This window comes from Heterodontus francisci, chromosome 16 (assembly GCF_036365525.1).
Source record: "Heterodontus francisci isolate sHetFra1 chromosome 16, sHetFra1.hap1, whole genome shotgun sequence".
Taxonomy (NCBI): domain Eukaryota; kingdom Metazoa; phylum Chordata; class Chondrichthyes; order Heterodontiformes; family Heterodontidae; genus Heterodontus; species Heterodontus francisci.
This window is the reverse complement of record NC_090386.1, coordinates 88,303,155-88,322,790: the sequence shown is the minus strand read 5'-3', so window position 1 is coordinate 88,322,790 and position 19,636 is coordinate 88,303,155. Positions and strand designations below refer to the sequence as shown.

At 46.4% G+C, this 19,636-nt stretch overlaps 2 protein-coding genes across 4 annotated transcripts in view; both read right to left on the bottom strand.

Annotated features, from left to right (window-relative positions):
* The window catches only part of LOC137378339 (N-terminal EF-hand calcium-binding protein 1-like), a 183,656-nt gene extending 182,117 nt beyond the window's left edge, over positions 1–1,539 (bottom strand). Inside the window, exon 1 of the mRNA XM_068048598.1 lies at positions 1,432–1,539. Coding sequence (XP_067904699.1) covers positions 1,432–1,539 — 108 coding nt within the window. The remainder of the gene's footprint in view (positions 1–1,431) is intronic.
* Positions 1,452–19,636, bottom strand: part of LOC137378336 (transcription factor E2F1-like) — a 42,004-nt gene continuing 23,819 nt past the window's right edge. For 2 of the 3 annotated variants that reach the window (XM_068048593.1, XM_068048595.1), the window contains exon 7: positions 6,203–18,929. In XM_068048593.1, the coding sequence (XP_067904694.1) occupies positions 18,679–18,929 (251 nt within the window). In that variant the 3' untranslated portion in view covers positions 6,203–18,678. Of the gene's footprint in view, positions 1,501–6,202; positions 18,930–19,636 lie in introns of those variants that run through there. The other variant, XM_068048594.1, reaches the window with a different exon arrangement.

Sequence of the window (19,636 nt, the reverse complement as noted above, 5' to 3'; positions counted from 1 at the left end):
GTGTGCACACTTCCAGTGGGGCTCTTGAATGGCAATCAGGAGGAAACCCTGTTCAATTTTCCTTCCCAATTCTTGAGGCATTGCAGACAAATGAAACGCCCCAATGAAGTGGGGAAAGAAGACTTGCATTTACATAACGCCATTGACAACCTCAGGACATCCCAAAGCATTTTACAGCCAATAAAGTACTTGCTTTGAGATGTAGTCATTGCTGTCATGTAAGGAAGTGCAACACTCAGAATGTGCACAAGGTTCCACAAACAGCAATGAGACACTGACCAGGTAATCTGTTTTAGTGACGAAAGGTCACAGACCAGAAACATTAACTCTGTTTCTCTCTGCACAGATGCTGTCAGACCTGCTGCGCATTTCCAGTTTTTATTTCAGATTTGCAGCATTTACAGGACATTGCATTGCAGTTTTAGTACAGTTGTTCAGGGATAAATATTGGACAGAAAACCGAGGAGAACTCCCCTACTCTTCTTCGAACCACCGCAATGGGATCTTATATATCCACCTGCGAGGCAGACAGGACCTCAGTTTAATGCCTCATCCGAAAGATAGCACCCTCATGACAGTGCAGCACTCCCTCGGTACTGCACTGGAGTGCCAGCCTAGATTTTTTGCTCATGTTTCTCAGCGGCTTCTGACTCAGCAGTGAGAATGCTCCCACCACCACTGCACCAAGAGATGAAGAGCTGACTCAAAAGAAAAAGAAATTACTGGGCAACTTTCCTAGATCCATTAAGAGGGCACAATTAAACCTTACTATAAAAATCGCAATGTTATCCTTACTGGCTGCCTCTAGGCACTTTCACAGGAAAGGTTGCATAAGTCAAATAGTCATAGCGTCATGCAACGTGCTGTGGAAGATAAACACAAACACATCTGCTTCACCTGCTGGGGGAGGGTGGGGAGGGGGGAAATCAGACAAACAGACACCAAGTCCTCACGATTGTCACCTTACCTTGGAGTAAGGAGGGGGAACAGAAACAGCACTCTGCACCCCCCTCCAAAAAAAAAGGACAATTTAAAAAATGTAATAATTGATATTAAGCCACTGCCGCATCTGAAGAAAATTAGTTCCTAAATTTTGGGAACAGTTCCATCTCTTGTGGACGCAACTTTCACCGAGAGCTGAAAGTGCTTCTTTGCTGGCAGCTCATTGGAATTCAGTAAGCCGCAGCACAGAGATCCGGAGAAAGGAAACCAGGATCAGTACACATTCCCGACTGTGCCAACCACATTTATATACAGCCAGATGAAATTGTTCAAAAGGCTTGGAGAATATCAATGAGACTTTGCATGCTGTTAAATCAACTCTGCGCGTTCTTTATCTTTTCTCTGCTTAAAATCAAATGCCAAAAGATTTCTCAGAAATAAGAATTTTGACCGGTTCTAAGAGCCGTTGCGTCCTGCAGTTATACTCACGTCGATGAATACCGGCACACCCGCGATGGCATGGCTGCTGGCAGAGTTATTTTCAGTGTGTTTCCCTGCCTGGAGACACAACGTGATCATTTCAGTACAAGCCATCATATCTCGACTGAATCAAAGGACAGCAGAAGGTAAAAGAGCCTTCAAAAACAAAAACCTACACAAGAAAATCTTTCTTAATTAAAAAAAAAATCAATTTTCCCTTAAATTATTTTTTTCCCCTATTCTATTTTCAGGAACTCTTCAGGTTCAGAAGCCTTTCCTTGTTATTGTGTGTGCATGCGATTGTAGAGAATGAAGTGTGAGCTGCTGATCACTGCTTAAGCTACACACACACACACACACACACACACTCCCTCTCTTCACCACCCCCCCCCCCCCCTTCACAACACACTCAGCATTACAGCAGCCGTGGAACTTTCAGACTCGATGTCCACCCTCTACCCATGCTGATTGGCTCTCCCTCAGTACTCTAAATCCAGCTCTGGATGCCCGATGCTTTGTTTTGACTGTCAGTCATTGCCGCTCTAGGCAGACTGGCTGGTGCATCTGCTTATAGGATTTAACCGCCTCCTGCAAAGACACTTAAAGGGAGAGAATTCCTTCTAACACAGGAATATCGGACATTGAACAGTCTGAAGGCGAATGACATAGATGCATTTAAGGGGAAGCTAGATAAACATATGATGGAGAAAAGAACAGAAGGATGTATTGATAGGTTGAGGTGAAGTAAGGTAGGAGTAGGCTCACGAGGAGCGTAAACACTGCCATAGACCATTTGGGCCAAACAGCCTGTTTCTGTGCTGTAAATTCAATGTAACAATATCAAAGGTGGGGATGAGCAATTGTCCATTTTATTTATTGTCCAAACCCAGTTTTTTTTTTTGTACAACACTACAAACTTCATGCTACATAAAACAGGGTACAAAGAACAGTACAGCACAGGAACAGGCCATTCGGCCCTCCAAGCCTGCGCCGATCTTGATGCCTGCCTAAACTAACACCTTCTGCACTTCCGGGGCCCTCGGAATATCCCTCTATTCCCTTCCTATTCATGTATTTGTCAAGATGTCTCTTAAACGTCGCTATCGTATCTGCTTCCACCACCTCCCCTGGCAGCAAGTTCCAGGCACTCACCACCCTTTGTGTAAAAAACTTGCCTCGCACATCCCCTCTAAACTTTGTCCCTCACACATTAAACCTATGTCCCCTAGTAACTGACTCTTCCACCCTGGGAAAAAGCTTCTGACTATCCACTCTGTCCATGCCGCTCATAACTTTGTAAACCTCTATCATGTCGGCCCTCCACCTCCATCGTTCCAGTGAAAACAATCTGAGTTTTTCCAACCTCCCCTCATAGCTAATGCCCTCCAGACCAGGCAACATCCTGGTAAACCTCCTCTGTACCCTCTCCAGAGCCTCCACGTCCTTCTGGTAGTGTGGCAACCAGAATTGCATGCAATATTCTAAGTGTGGCCTAACTAAGGTTCTGTACAGCTGCAACATGACTTGCCAATTTTTATACTCTGTGCCCAGACCGATGAAGGCAAGCATGCCGTATGCCTTCTTGACTACCTTATCCACCTGCGTTGCCACTTTCACTGACCTGTGGACCTGTACGCCCAGATCTCTCTGCCTGTCAATACTCCCAAGGGTTCTGCCATTTACTGTATACCTCCCACCTACATTAGACCTTCCAAAATGCATTACCTCACATTTGTCCATATTGAACTCCATCTGCCATTTCTCCGCCCAAGTCTCCAACCGATCTATATCCTGCTGTATCCTCTGACAATCCTCATCATTATCCGCAACTCCACCAACCTTTGTGTCGTCCGCAAACTTATTAATCAGACCAGCTACATTTTCCTCCAATCATTTATATATACTACAAACAGCAAAGGTCCCAGCACTGATCCCTGCGGAACACCACTAGTCACATCCCTCCAATCAGAAAAACACCCATCCACTGATACCCTCTGTCTTCTATGACCGAGCCAGTTCTGTATCCATCTTGCCAGCTCACCTCTGATCCCGTGTGACTTCACTTTTGTACCAGTCTGCCATGAGGGACCTTGTCAAAGGCTTTACTGAAATCCATATAGATAACATCCACTGCCCTTCCTTCATCAATCATCTTCGTCACTTCCTCAAAAAACTCAATCAAATTAGTAAGACACGACCTCCCCTTCACCAAACCATGCTGTCTCTCGCTAATAAGTTCGTTTGTTTCCAAATGGTAGTAAATCCTGTCCCGATAATCCTCTCTAATAGTTTCCCTAAAACTGACGTAAGGCTCACCGGCCTATAATTTCCTGGATTATCCTTACCACCCTTCTTAAACAAGGTAGGGAGCATGATAATTAATCTTCTTTCTGCAAGCTTCGCAGGGTGGGTTTGAGGTTGGGGAAATTAGTCAGAGTTTCCCCATCCTGTTTGCTATCCAGTGACCAGTGCCAAAAAGTATACATGTGGACATATGACGAGGACATGATAAAATAGTTCGCTGGCCTTCACTGTCTGGGCTCACCCATGAGGAACAATCACTGGGGTGTGCATCTTTGGGACTGTATCCCAGCATTAGTCAGTGTTAGGCTTAGGATCATCTTTATTCTTCACTTCAATACAGGCATATGGACTCAAGAGATAGTGACTCACCTAATTCATAACCTGAATGCCAGCGGTGGCTCGGCGGGTGACTCTGACTCGGAAGGTTGTGGATTCAAGTCCCACTTGAGCACAAAAATCTGACACTGCAGTACTGAGGGAGTGCTGCACTGTTGGAGGTGCTGTCTTTCAGATGAGATGTTAAACTGAAGCCATCGGCCCCCTCAGATGGATGTAAAAGATCCCATGACACTACTTCAAAGAGCAGGGGATTGACCCTGGTGCCCTGGCCAATATTTAGCCGCAAACATTACAAAAACAGATTATCTAGTTATGATCACATTGCTGTTTGTGGGAGCTTGCTGTGTGCAAATTGGCTGCTACATTTTCTTCATTACAACAGTGACTACACTTCAAATGTACTTCATTGGCTGTAAAGCACTGTGGGAAAGCCTATGGTTGTGAAAGGCACTCTATAAATGCAAATCTTCATTAATAAGCATCTTAATGCAACCCATTACAAGCAGTGGTCAGGACATCTTAAAGGATGAGAGATAGAGAGACAAAGAGATTTAGGTAGGGAATTCCAGAGGTTAAGGCTTTGACTCCTGAAGGCACGGCCACCAATGGCAGAGTGATGAAAATTGGGGTTGTACAAGAGGCCTGAATTGGAGGAGTGTAGATATCTGAGGATTGTAGGGCTGAATGACATTGCAGAGATAGGAACGGGACCATGGAGGAAATTGAACACAGCACTTCGACAGGACCTTCCAAACCCATGACCTCTACCACCTAGAAGGACAAGGGCAGCAGATGCATGGTAACACCATCACTTGCAAGTTCCCCTCTAAGCCACACACCATCCTGACTTGGAACTATATTGCCGTTCCTTCACTGTCGCTGGGTCAAAATCCTGGAACTCCCTTCCTAACAGCACTGTTGGTGTACCTACACCCCAAGGACTGCAGCAGTTCAAGAAAGCAGTTCACCACCACCTTCTCGAGGGTAATTAGGGATGGGCAATAAATGCTGGCATAGCCAGTGATGCCCACATCCCCCGAACAGATAAAAAAAGATTAATATTGAGGCACTGGCAGACAGGAATCAATATAGATTGAGGGGCAAAGACGGGAGATGTTATGGAGATAGAAGCCGGCAATGTTGATACTGGAGACGATATTGGGGTGAGGGGGGTAGTAGTTGGAAGCTCATCTCAGGATCAATTATGACACCAAGGTTGCAAATAGTCTGGTTTCCCCCTCAGACAGTAGCCAGAGAAAGTGATGGAATCAGTAGCTGGGGAACAGAATTTGTGGTGGGCACTGAAGACAATGGCTTTGGTCTTCCCAGTGTTTAACTGAAGGAAATTTCTGCTCACCCAGTACTGGATGTCCAACAAGCAGCCCGACAACACAATGGAGGGGTTGAGAGGTTTTGGAGAGGTAGAGCTGGGTGTCGTAGGCGTACACATGGACCGTTACAAGGAGCAGCAGGTCGATGAGAAATAGGAGGGGGTCAAGGGAAGATCCTTGGATGGCTCCAGAGGTTATGGCAGCAGTATATACTGACAAATACTTTACAATAGCAGGGACTGTGCTCATCTACCAATTGTGTGGAAGCCCTTGTTCTCCAGTGAACAGGCGCAGAAAGTGCTAGCTGGGTTCTCCAGCCATGATCCGAGTGTCAGACTTGGCTCAACAAGTTGTACTGGCCTCCGAGTCAGAAGATTGAAGGTGCAAGTCCTACATCAGAAACCTGTGCACATAATCCAGGCCAACAACTCAGTTCAGTAAGGAGTGAGTACTATACTGTTGGTGGTGCTTTCTTTTGGATGAAATGTTAAACCTATCTGCCCTCTCAGGTGGGCAGAATAAAAAAAAAAAAAAATGCACAGCCCTATTTTGAAAGAAAGGTCAGTTCTCCCTGTTGACTGGGCCAATACTTATCCATTATACAACATCACTAAAAGAAACAGATTATCTGATCATTGTCACAATGCGGATTGTGGGACCTTGCTGTGCACAAATTGGTTGCTGCATTTTTGTTTTAGGATGCAAAAAAAAAAAAGAGACATTTGTTTTTCAGTTTTTTTCATTTTCATATTAAAACTTTATACAAACAAAATATATTATATATTTTAAATATATACATACACATGTACACAACACAAACACATACAAACATACACAAGCAACAGATGTCTTTTTACTAAACCAAAACAGAATGAACTCAGATCAGTCAATTGTCAGCTTCAATCAGTGACTCAGAAAATAAAATTCTAGGAGAGACATTCAGTTAATCCAGATATACACGGATCGTTCTAAGAGCACACACGGGGCACACATTCGGCACCACTCAGCTCGGACGTCTGCCAGCTCGCCATAATTTGCAATTCCACCTACGAACATCGTAAGCAGCCTTTCCCTCCCCCAAGTTCTCAACGGAGCCTGTTACATAAAGATGTGTGCTGTATGCTGCAAGGTACGGGGGGGGGGGGGTGTTTAAGCTGCACATTTTATGCCTGGGTAACAGCTTCAACCCCATTAGATCAACGAGAAGAGGCTGGGGAGGGATAGGAACACAGCATGGACTCGAAGGGTCGAATGGCCTCCTTCTGTGTTGTAATGACTCTATATCAACTGGACCTCCTGGCTCCCACAGGAGGTCAAGGGACTCCTGTTGCAAAGCACGTTGGGCAAGGACAAGGACCGTGATGGTATTCCACAGTCGAATAGCCTCATTGCCTGTACTACACATGTGAAGAATGCCTACCAGGCAGAGGCACAAGAGGGCAGCCACGAAACAGTACCCACTCACAGTCAGCACCTACTGGTGGGGGGGGTGGGAAAGGAGGAAGGGCGGAGAGAAAATTGGAAGACATAACTCACACACCTTTTAAAGTCCCTTCCCTCCATCACTGCCCAGTGGAAACAGGATTGCAAAACTGTCCCATTCATTTTGAAGTCCCTGTGGTCGTGTCAGTTTAAGTGATATCGATGAGGTATAATTAGGTACACGCTTAAAACAAAATAAGTTAAGGCTAACCAGGAACTCAATAATAGGCTGCACACTCCCCAAATAGTCAAACCCAGTGCTTCACGGATAGGTGCACTGCCTCTACAGATATATACATTCAACAGGATCTCCATCAAGGTGCGGGTTTCAGTAGGCCTGGGCTAAGGAGAAAGGGGAATGAGCAGTCTTCCACTTGCCGACTGCTGCTTGATAAATTTAAAACCGCTTATTATTCTAAAAATGTCTCTTTTGTGAATAACGTCCTCACTTCACAGAAAGGATCTGGACTTGGTTCTTTAAACGCTACAGCAGTCATGAAGGGGACATTGTCATGGTAACTAAGTAAATAGCTGGTTAAAAAAAAACAATTCCAAGCGATGGGAGGGGGGAAAGAGAGGGAGAAGAGGGGGAAGAGAGAAAAAAGGGGAGAGAAAGAGAAAGTATAATGTGAGTAAATGGGAGGCTGTCCACTTCGGCAGGGAGAATAGAAAAGCAGATTATTTAAATGGAGACACTACAGAATGCTGTGGTGTGGGGGATCTGGGTGTCCTCGTACATGAATCACAAAACGTTAGCATGCAGGTAGAGTAAGTAATTAGGAAGGCAAATGGAATGTTGGTTTTTATTTCAAGGGGGATGGAGTATAAAGTAGGGAATTTTTGCTACAACTGTGCAGGGCATTGGTGAGACCACACCTACAGTACGGTGTACAGTTTTAGTCTCCTTACTAAAGGAGGGATATACTTGCATTGGAAGCAGTTCAGAAAAGGTTCACTAGGCTGATTCCTGGGATGAAAGGGTTGTCTTATTCAGAAAGGTTGAGCAGGTTGGGCCTATACTTATTGGGGTTTAGAAGAACGAGAGGTGATCTTATTGAAACATAAAAGATTCCGAGGGGGCTTGACAGGGTAGATGCTGAGAGCATGTTTCCCCTCGTGGGGGAATCTAGAACCGGGGGAACGGTTTCAGAATAAAGGATTTCCCATTTAAGACAGAGATGAGGAGGAATTTCTTCTCTCAAAGGGTTGTGAGTGTTTGGAATTCTCGTCCCCAGAGAACAGTGGAGGCTGGGTCACTGAATATGTTCAAGGCTGAGTTATTGTCAAGGCTGACAGATTTTTGATCTACAAGGGAGTCAAAGATTATGGGGGGCAGTCAGGAAAGTGGAGTTAAGGTCACAATCAGATCAGCCACGCTATTATTGAATGGTGTAGCAGTCTCAAGGAGCTGAATGGCCTACTCCTGCTCCCAGGGTGGGGGGTGGGGTAGAAGAGAAGAGAGAGAGAGAGAGGTTGGGGAGAGACACCAGGACAGCGTGATGCTAATCCCTCTCCCCTAACATGCGTCCTTTTGGGAATTAAAGCAGGTGATAAGTTTTGTTTTAAATTGAAAGAAAGCCTTCAGATAGAAGTGCAATACTGGTAATTGTTCACTTGGTGCATCTTAAACTCAGGTTATGAAAACTAAGGTACACCTTAGTTCTAAATATTAGCTGTGGGATATCAGGATGCGGATCACAAAAATTTATAAACATGAAAAATAATTATGCACAAACTAAATGTACCAGTCACCTGGTCCCAGGCTGCACATTTGCCCCACCTACTGGAACAATCAAGATCAGCAGGACAGGGAATTTAAACCTCACGGCGCGGTCAAAATCAATTGTAGAAATTGTTCTGTCAGATGACTTAGTTATTATTTTCGGCAACCTGCCTCAAATAATCTTGCCCTGGGAGTGTTTGATGGGGAAGAGTGTGTGAATACAAACAAGAACAAGAACAGCCTCGATCACTTTGCCAAGACATTCTGTGTAGGCTGGCAAATGGAGCATTAGCAACCCAGCTACGTAGCACAAGGTTACTGGGTGTTGTGGTACCGTACACAAGTCAGTGTTTTCAGGGCAGGAGGCAAAAGGAAGATCATAAACCTGCAGCACGGAGTTCCTGACAAGAAAGATCAGTAACAGTTCTTTCATACATTCACCCCCCCTTGGGTTTTATTTTTAATACTGCAGCACCCAAAAACATGTCTTGAATTTCACCACTTACTTTCTGGTTTAGTTTAGTTTACTTGAGTTTTCTTTAGTTTAGAGATACAGCACTGAAACAGGCCCTTCGGCCCACCGAGTCTGTGCCGACCCATTTACACTACACTAATTCCACATTCCTACCACATCCCCACCTGTCCCTATATTTCCCTACCACCTACCTATACTAGGGGCAATTGCTAATGGCCAATTTACCTATCAACCTGCAAGTCTTTGGCATGTGGGAGGAAACCCACGCAGACACAGGGAGAACTTGCAAACTCCACACAGGCAGTACCCAGAATTGAACCCAAGTCACTGGAGCTGTGAGGCTGCGCCGCCCTGGTTGTGAAGGGGAAACAGTCCCAGTGAGTGTGCAAAATCACCTGACTATCCACCACATACTACTGACACAATCTCGTCATCCCTTGGCAAAGTCAAGCAGAAGTGGGACGAGGAGTGGAAAGGGGCAAATAGATGGTACCACAGGCTAGCAGTAATCCCCTTTCAATTCATAAAGAACAAGAACAGGAGTAGGGGTAGGCCGTTCGCTCGCCGCCCCCAACACCGGGGGCAGGCTGCCTAGTCCCCCCCCACCCCCAGCAGGGGCAGGTCGCCCAACTCCTCTGGTCTCCATGTCCAATGTCGTGACATCTCCTCCATCCACCACCTGTTACCGGCTCAACTCAACCTGCCCTCTCCCACTGAACCCAAATCCACCACACAAAATAGATCATTTTTAGGGTCCATAAATAAAAGACAGTCACTAATAAATCCAACAGAGAATTCAGCAGAACCTTCCTTACTCAGAGAGTGATTAGAATGTGGAGCTTACTATCACAAAGAGTAGTTGAGGCAAATGGCATAGATGCATTTAATGGGAAGCTAGATAAACACATGAGGGAGAAAGGGAATAGAAGGATATGACAACGGGAGTCAGATGATCAGAGTTGGGAGGATGCGCCGTTGGAACGATCAGCCTGATTTGTGCTGTAAATTCTATGTACGAGGTGTTACGAGGGCAGCCAATTCAAAGTCATTGATTACCCTCGCTTACAGGCCTCATTGGGTATTAGCTAACAGCCAGTCAATACTACTTGTCTGTAGAGTTGGACTCGAAGACTGATTTGGTGAATTCCTACCTGTCGCAGAATGTAGAGCAGAGAAACAGGCCAAAAGGCCCAACAGATCTATGGTGGTATATAATAAAAGCAAAATACTGCAGATGCTGGAAACCTGAAATAAAAACAAGGAATGCTGGAAATAGTCAGCAAGTCTGGCGGCATCTGTGGAGAGAGAAGCAGAGTTAACGTTTCAGGTCAGTGACCCTTCATCAGAACTGGCCATCCCATGCAATCGCAGGAGGTGTAATACCTGCTCTTTTACCTCCTCTCTCCTCACTATCCAAGGCCCCAAACACTCCTTTCAGGTGAAGCAGCAATTTACTTGTACTTCTTTCAATGTAGTATACTGTATTCGCTGCTCACAATGCGGTCTCCTCTACATTGGGGAGACCAAACACAGATTGGGTGACTGATTTGCGGAACACCTCCGCTCAGTCCAAAGACATGACCCCGAGCTTCCTGTCGCTTGCCATTTCAACCCCCCCCCCCTCTGCTCTCACGCCGACATCTCTGTCCTGGGCTTGCTGCAGTGTTCCCGTGAACATCAACACAAGCTCGAGGAACAGCATCTCATTTACCAATTAGGCACACTACAGCCTGCCAAACTGAACATTGAATTTCAGAGCATGACTGGCCCCCCTTTTTTATTTTTATTTTAGTTTGTTTCATCATTCAATTTTACTTTTTACCATGTGCCACTTTTATTCATGTTTGTGCTTTTGACTAGGGCTTTCATTATTCTGTCATTTAACACCCTCTCTGCACTAACGCTTTGTCTTTCATCACACCATTTACATACCATTTACCTTTGCCCCCTGACCTTGTCAGTTATTCTCTGTGACCCTGTCCCATCAACACCTTCCCTTTTGTTATCTCTTGCCCTACCCCCGCTTTATTTGCTTAAAACCGGTTACATTTCTAACCTTTGCCAGTTCTGATGAAAGGTCACTGACCTGAAAAGTTAACTCTGCTTCTCTCTCCACAGATGCTGCCAGATCCATTCCAGTGTTTCTGCTTGACATCGGCTTCCTCCTACCCTCCTTCAGCTCACCCTATCTGCATATTCCTTTCTCCCCCGTGTGTTTATCCAGCTTCTTCTTAAATGTATCCATGCCATTCGCCTCAACCAATTCCAGTGGTGGCAAGTTCCACATTCTAATCACTCTCTGGGTAAACAGGTTTCTTCTGAATTCCCTACTGGATTTATCAGTGGCTATCTTATATTTATGGCCCCTAGTTCTGATCTTGCCCGCAAACCCCCCCCAACACCATGTGGAAACACCTTGTCGATGCTCATTTGAACCAAAAGACCCCCAGCTTAATCACTGGTTGGCCCTCCAGCCTGTGCTGGGTAAACCACTAGGTTTGGGTTACTATACTGGACAGGACGGCTTGCAGGGAATCTGTACCCCTTTGCTATCCAGCCACCCCTATTGGAAAAGTGTTTATGTGAGGACTTTGGTTGGGCAGGGGACCAGGGCTCAGCTGTGATGCTCTTCACAGTTGAATATTTCGCCATGAAAATATCTAACAAGGAACCACTGCCTTCAGGATAGAATGGTGAAGGGAAAAAAAAATAGACTGATTAATTGATTGAACAGGAACATTTAAAAAAACACTGATCCAGACAGATCCACTATCACAGTTTATGCCCTAAATATTCCCCTCAGCTTGATCTGAAGTGGGGTCAATAATATTCTGGGACCTTTCTGATTTACTGTCACTTCATAGACCACTGCTGTGGGAAATGAAGAAGGGTGAGTCGGGGGGGGTTGGGAGAGCGAGGGAGGGACACCTGAAGCATTCTCTCTGGTTAACGTGCGAGAAAATTAAATTCAGATAAAAGCTTAAGAGAAGTGTCCATTAAATAAATCACAGGAGACAGACAGGGTACGACACAAGACTTCATAAGATGCAGGCAGGCAGGTGATTACACACTAATACCACCTGAGGTGACTCAACAACACAAATCCAAACAATAATCATTTCCCTAAAGTGGCAAGTGCGTGATGCGAGACTAGCAGCGAGCAGCAGAGAGACTTTACATCAGGAGTTGGCAGTTTGGAAGGGAGGGAGAATTCTCCAACCTGGAATCATAAGATTCTACAGCTTAGGAGACCATTCAGCCCATCGTTCCTAGGCTGGAAGTATATCCAGGGGATTTCCATCTCAGAACAGGCTCTTCCCAAAGAATAGTGAAATATTGCTCAGGAATCCTCCCCCACCCAGCCCCCAAGTAGCATTGAGAAATACTGTTGAGAAAACAGGCATGGTTTTCACCCAGGAGCTGTCTAGGTTGAGGGGGTTTGTGGAGAGGGAGAGTTTTTGCTGCTGTTCTCAGGAAAACGGAGAGTGATGAAGGAAAAATAACCCGCACTATTTTAAAAGTCAGCAACAACAACAAAAAAAATCCAGTCACTGCACAATGCCACTGAAACCAGAAGATTCACGGAGTAGTTTCTATACATTGGAGATGCCAGGCTGTAGCAAACAGCGCAGCTGAAAGCAGGCAGATTTTAATCAGGCAAGGAAGCCAGGGAAAGTTCTGCTTGGATTTCAATATCTTTTGCTTTCTCTTAAAACAGGAAAAACAAAACAGACAATGGTAAACAAAAAGGCGAGCTCAGTAACATCCAGTCGGAGGAATCTCCACACTGAGCCACTCTAGAATGTTCCACTGCTCAGACGGGAGTTCAGGGCCAATCCTTATCCCTCAACAAACATCATTAAAGTGTGTTATCGGGCCGTTACCACATGCTGTTTGTGGAAGCTTGCTGTACGCAAATTGGCTGCTGCCATTTTCAACATTACAACAGCGATTCTTTCGAAAGCACTTTACTGATCTGCAACGTCCAGATTTATTCGTTAGTTTTCACATGTACGCTGACGACACCCAGCTATACCTCACCAGCACCTCTCTCGACTCATCCACTGTTGCTGAATTATCAGACTGCTTATCCGACATCCAGTACTGGATGAGCAGTTCCCTCCAATTAAATATTGGGAAGACTGAAGCCATTGTTTTCAGTCCCTGATCCATACTCTGTTCCCTTGCTGCCGACTCCATCCCTCTCCCAGGCAACAGTCTGAGATTAAACCAGTCTGTTCACAACCTTGGTGTCACGTGACCCCGAGATGAGCTTCTGACCTCATATTCGTGCCATCACTAAGACCACCTATTTCCACCTCCAACAGCGCTCGACTTCGTCCCTCTCAGCTCATCTAATGCTGAAACCCTCATTCATGCCTTTGTTATCACTAGACTTGACTATTCCAATGCCCTCCTAGCCGCCTCCCACATTCTATCCTCTATAAACATGAGGTTATCCAAACCTCTGCTGTCTTTGTCTTAACTTGCACTAAGTCCCATTCCCCCATCACTCCTGTGCTTGCTGACCTACATTGCCTCCCAGTTAAGCAACATCTTGATTTTTAAAATTCTCATCCTCATTTTCAAATCCCTCCATGGCCTCGCCCCTCCCAATCTCTGTAATCTCCTCCAGCCCCACAACCCTCCAAGAGACCTCCACTCCTCTCATTCTGCCTCTTGAGCATTCCCGATTTTAATCACTCCACCATTGGTGGCTACACCTCCAAGTGCCTGGGCCCCAATGTGTAGAAATTCCTCCCTACATCTCTCCGCCTTGCTTTCCTCCTTTAAGACACTCCTTATATCAATATCTCATTATGTGGCTCAGTGACATATTTTGTTTCATAATACTCCTGTGAAGCGCCTTGGGATGTTTTATTACATTAAAGGCGCTATATAAATACAAGTTGCTGTTGTTTTTGTTGAGTGTCACGAGAGGCGCTGTATAAATACAAGTTCTCTCTCTTCAGGGCCTGTGCTCACCATTTAAACTCATGACCCAAGCTCTCAGGATAAGAGGCAGCACCACAACAGTCTGTGGACAATCGCCCTGGCAACAGGAGTATGCCACTGCTTCCTGGGTAAGTGGGGATGGGGTACCTGGAGGGCAAAAGGGGGGGGGGGGGGGGGGGGTTAGTCCCACTGGCTTGGTTGGGGACCATTGCTGCCCCTCCTCTTCCCTTTCCCCAAAAGGGGCTAGGTCCGTCACAGCCTCCAGATAGAATAACCGGGAGTTGCCACTGGAATGCCAGGAACAGCACCAGGCATACCTCAGAATGAGATTCAACCTGGTGAAGCTATAACACAGGACTACTTGCGTGCCAACCCGCTTAAGCAGCATGCGATAGAGCGAAGCGATCCCATAACTAACGGATCAGATCCAAGCTCTGCAGTCCTGTCACATGCAGCAGTGAATGGTGGTGGACAATTAAACTACTAACTGGAGGAGGTGGCTCCACAAATATTCCCATCCTCAATGATGGGGGAGCCCAGCACATCACCGCAAAAGATAAGGCTGAAGCAATAGCAACAATCTTCAGCCAGAAGTGCCGGGTTGATGATCCATCTCGGCCTCCTCCTGAAGTCCCCACCATCACAGATGCCAGACTTCAGCCAATTCGATTCACTCCACGTGATATCAAGAAACAATTGAAGGCACTGGATACTGCAAAGGCTATGGGCCCTGACAGTATTCCGGCAATAGTACTGAAGACCTGTGCTCCAAAACTTGCCGCGCCCCTAGCCAAGATGTTCCAGTACGGCTTCAACACTGGCATCTACCCAGCAATGTGGAAAATTGCCCAGGTATGTCCTGTACACAAAAGGCAGGACAAATCCAACCCAGCCAATTACCGCCCCATCACTCTACTCTCAATCATCAGTAAAGTGATCAAGGTGTCATCAACAGTGCTATTAAGCAGCACTTGCTTAGCAATAACCTGCTCACTGACGCTCAGTTTGGGTTCCGCCAGGGTCACTCAGTTACTGACCTCATTACAGCCTTGGTTCAAACATGGACAAAAGAGCTGAACTCAAGAGGTGAGGTGAGAGTGACTGCCCTTGACATCAAGGCTGCATTTGACCAGGTATGGCATCAAGGAGCCCTAGCAAAACATAGGTCAATGGGAACCAGGGGGAAAACCCTCCATTGGCTGGAGTCATACCTAGCACAAAGGAAGATGGTTGTGGTTGTTGGAGGTCAATCAATTCAGCTCCAGGACATCACTGCAGGAGTTCCTCAGAGTAGTGTCCTAGGCCCAACCATTTTCAGCTGCTTCATCAATGACCTTCCTTCAGTCATAAGGTCAGAAATGGGGATGTTCGCTGATGATTGCACAATGTTCAACACCATTCGCAACACTGAAGCAGTCCGTGTAGAAATGCAGCAAGACCTGGACATTATCCAGGCTTGGGCTGATAAGTGGCAAGTAACATTTGCACCACACAAGTGCCAGGCAATGACCATCTCCAACAAGAGAGAATTTAACCATCTCCCCTTGACATCCAATTACATTACGATCGCTAAATCCCCCACTATCAACATCCTAGGGGCTACCATTGACCAGAAACTGAACTGGAGTAGCAATAAAAATACCATGGCTACAAGAGCAGGTCAGAGGCTAGGAATCCTGTGCCAAGTAACTCACCTCCTGACTCCCTAAAGCCTGTCCACCATCTACAAGGCATAAGTCAGGAGTGTGATGGAATACTCTCCACTTGCCTGGATGGGTGCAGCTCCAACAACACTCAAGAAGCTCGACACCGTCCAGGACAAAACAGCCTGCTTGATTGGCACCCCATCCACAAACATTCACTCCCTCCACCACCGACACACAGTGTGTACCATCTACAAGATGCACTGCATCAACTCACCACGGCTCCTTAGACAGCACCTTCCAAACCCATGACCTCTACCAACTAGAAGGACAAGGGCAGCAGATGCATGGGAACACCACCACCTGCAAGTTCCCCTCCAAGTCACACACCATCCTGACTTGGAACTGTATCGCCGTTCCTTCACTGTCGCTGGGTCAAAATCCTGGAACTCCCTTCCTAACAGCACTGTGGGTATACCTACCCCACATGGACTGCAGCGATTCAAGGCAGCAGCTCACCACCATCTTTTCAAGGGCAATGAGGGATGGGCAATAAATGCTGGCATAGCCAGCGACGCCCACATCCCATGAATGAATTTTAAAAAAACAGCCAAGACGGTTACTTTGCCCATGCAGTCGGCTTCCAATATGAACTTTTAAAATAAGCGCCGTGGTTACCGCAATGTCTGGGCCCCAACTGCACCCACTGGGGTGACTTCCACAGCACTAGGCCCCTCAAGCTGCATTACCATGGCAACGCAGCATCAGCACCGCTCCAGTAAACGGCACAGCACTCCTTCCTGTCGCACCCCAACTCAAAATAAAAAGATTGAAGTGCCTTGGGCAGCAGGAACAGTTTCTTCTTGTAAAGTAACTACTTGCACTGTCACATATTGTTTGTCCCCTCAAGAGTTCACAGCGCTGGTAGTCCAGGAGAGGGGCTGGGGGTTGCTTTAAGCAATGTTAACAGAGAAGTCAGTCACAGCGACACTCCAAGTTCAAGAAGCGCATGGGGTTCCAGGGGGTCAGCCCCCAGAAAGGCCACTTTGTGGCATGAACAGCACCTGAAAAATATACACTAGGAAAAGCTCCAGGAACGTCAGGAATATTCGGAAAGTAGCTTAACAGGGAGGAGCTTCAGCCACAGGATGGAAAATAAACAGCAGGGAAAAGAAAATGGGATCGAGCAGGGAATTATTTTAAAAAAATACTTTTGCAGCAAAATAAAAACCACACACAGAACAAAGAGCTTGCTTCAGTGTGAGAGATATAGGAGATCTGCTTTCAGTATCCTCCGCAAACAAGGAGCTGTCTCTCTCGCTCTCTCTCTCGATACGCCCCAATTCTGCTAGATCCGTCAGTGTAACCTCTAATCTATTAGCAACCAGGCGGGAATATGGACTGCAGGGCGTGTCAGCCTTTGGGAGTGAACCCAGTAAATGCTAACGGCTGGAATGATTGGTTTGTCTGTTGACCATTTCCAACTGAGCTTCGGTGTACAGTGTTGTTCCCTCGGTGTGGGGGATAGGGAGGGGGGAGCGGAATTTTCCACATAAAGCACCTCCCCCAACAACATTCAGCAAGAGATTTTCTCCCAGCTGCCACCACCACCCGAGGTACTGGGAGGATTACTGACCGTCTGACTGTACCCCATGGAAAGACATCAGCAGTCCTGCTCCACACCAGGCCCTGTGTGTGCTAATCCATTCACTCTTGGGTAAAGTGCAGCCAGCAGTGACAATGGCTGGCCTTCCAGCACACTGGCACCTGTGCCAATACCCCTGGTTGGAGTTGGTGGAGGGACCACGAAGAACAACCATTCCCACAGGAGCACGGATAGCAATCCATCGCGTGCACACGTGTGCGCGAAAGTGCATGTCGGTGGGGAGGGGTGGTGGGGTGGTGGTGCAGGGTGCTGGGGGTTGCTGCAAAAGGGCTTGAAACATCTAAAGTTTTACACTATGCTCCCACACCCATGGCTGGATCTCGCCATTCAACAGAAGTGGTGTTAATGAAATGAGTTAAGCCAGTCTCCACCAGTTCCCATCAAGGGTTCCTGCCAAAATCAGCACCAATGCGCACATAAATTCACACGTTTGTGAATGGGACGAGGGGAAATTAGAAATTCCCCCTGGGGGAGAAACAGCAATCACAGGAGGGGATTGGCTTCTGCTTTGCAGCCTTCCAATTCTAAAATTCCCCAAAATGATCATAATTCCCAAATTCTTTAACTTAACAAGTTAGCAACTCCACCAGCTCTGGGCAGCAAGGTAAACTGCATCTCAGGCACCTCTTGCAAGTTGAAAACTGAAATACTTTGGAATCAGTGTTCAGTGACTGCACTGGCTGTGCTTTTCTAGAGGTGGGGTGGGGGGAATCTGGAGCAAGGGCTTTAAGGGAATAGCTCTGGGAGCAGGCACACGTTGAACCAGATACCTTTAAATGTCATTTATAGTTCACGCAATGACACACACACGTACTGTAATACTGCCCCAGCCCCTGCATCCGTCATTTACACACTCAAGTCAAACTAGGCCCCACAAGGTGAGGAAAATACACCCCGAGCAAGGGTCTTGCACGCCACTCTCGCAGTCTCAGAGTGACCCATTCATTTAGTCAGGCTGGAGCGCTGCGAATTGCACACGCAGATAACCAGGGAGAGGAGGAAAGGGGCAGGGGGAGAAAGAAATGCACTTGTGCTCCTGTGGTGTGGGGAGACACACAATCAGAAAGGGCACATTTGCACACAGCGGAAAACATGGAATGATCAAATTCACGCCAACCAGAAATATTCACCCAACATTTCCTCAGCCACCCACGACTGGCCCAGCTGCAATAGATACAGAATAAGAAGCCTTTGTCCTGGAGTGGTCGAGAGAGCAACTTGGATAAATCCAGCTAATTCCGATAGGCAACGTGAAGGAACGGGAGAAAAGAGTTCTCAAACATTCCAGGTGCAGGATAATACAGACTTGCTTTTTAAACTTACCTACAAATACTCATTCAGAACTCCAGAGGCTGTAACGTGTCAAAGTCACAGTCAAACAACTCGCTGATCCCCTCCCCTTCGTCTAAACCAAAATGATAATCCTGAAACAGCGGGGGAGACAGATTGACAAACATGTCGTCAAATGGGATTGAAGGAAGGGCATCTTCCGTCTGCTGTAGGAGGTTTGCAGCTGAGGTCAAAGGTGAAAGGTTAATGTCCACAACTCCTGCTAATGGTGAAGATGCATTACTCGCGAAGTGTGTCCCTGCGAATACAAAAGAATTACATGTCAGTGGAAAGTAAGGAAAATGATCGGATCTTCCGTTGCAACACCTCCCAACCCCCCACCCAGCATCCGACAAACACCTTGAGAGAAAAATAACCAGGATAAAAAGTTCCCAAAGTTGCAACAAATCAAAGTTAAAAAGTAAACTTTCAAAAGGAACAAAGACACCTTTGCAAGTCAACAATTGGGGAAAGAGCTAGTCTTAAGATGTGGATTGCACAGATCCAAAGCATAATGCTCCCTATAATTTTTATAGGTTAGAAATATCACATAACGCACTTTTAAAAAGAAAGTCTTGCATTTCTATAGCACCTTTCATAACCTCAGGATGTCCCAAAGCGCTTTGTAATCAACAAAGTATTTTTGAAATGCAGTCACTGTTGTAATGCAGAAACATGGCAGCTAGGTGGCACACAGCAAGATCCCACAAACAACAATGTGATAATGACCAGATTGAGGGATAAATATTGCTCAGAACACGGGAAGAATTGCTTGCTCTTCTTAGAGAAAGTCCCATGGAATCTTTTAGGTCATGCCTGAGAGGGCAGGCAAGGCCTTAGTTGAACGCCCCGTCCGAAAGACGGCACCTCTGACAGTGCTGCACTCCCTCTGTACTGCACTGGAGTGTCAGTCTAGATTATGTGCTCAAGTCTCTGGAGTGGGGCTTGAATCCACAACCTTCTGAC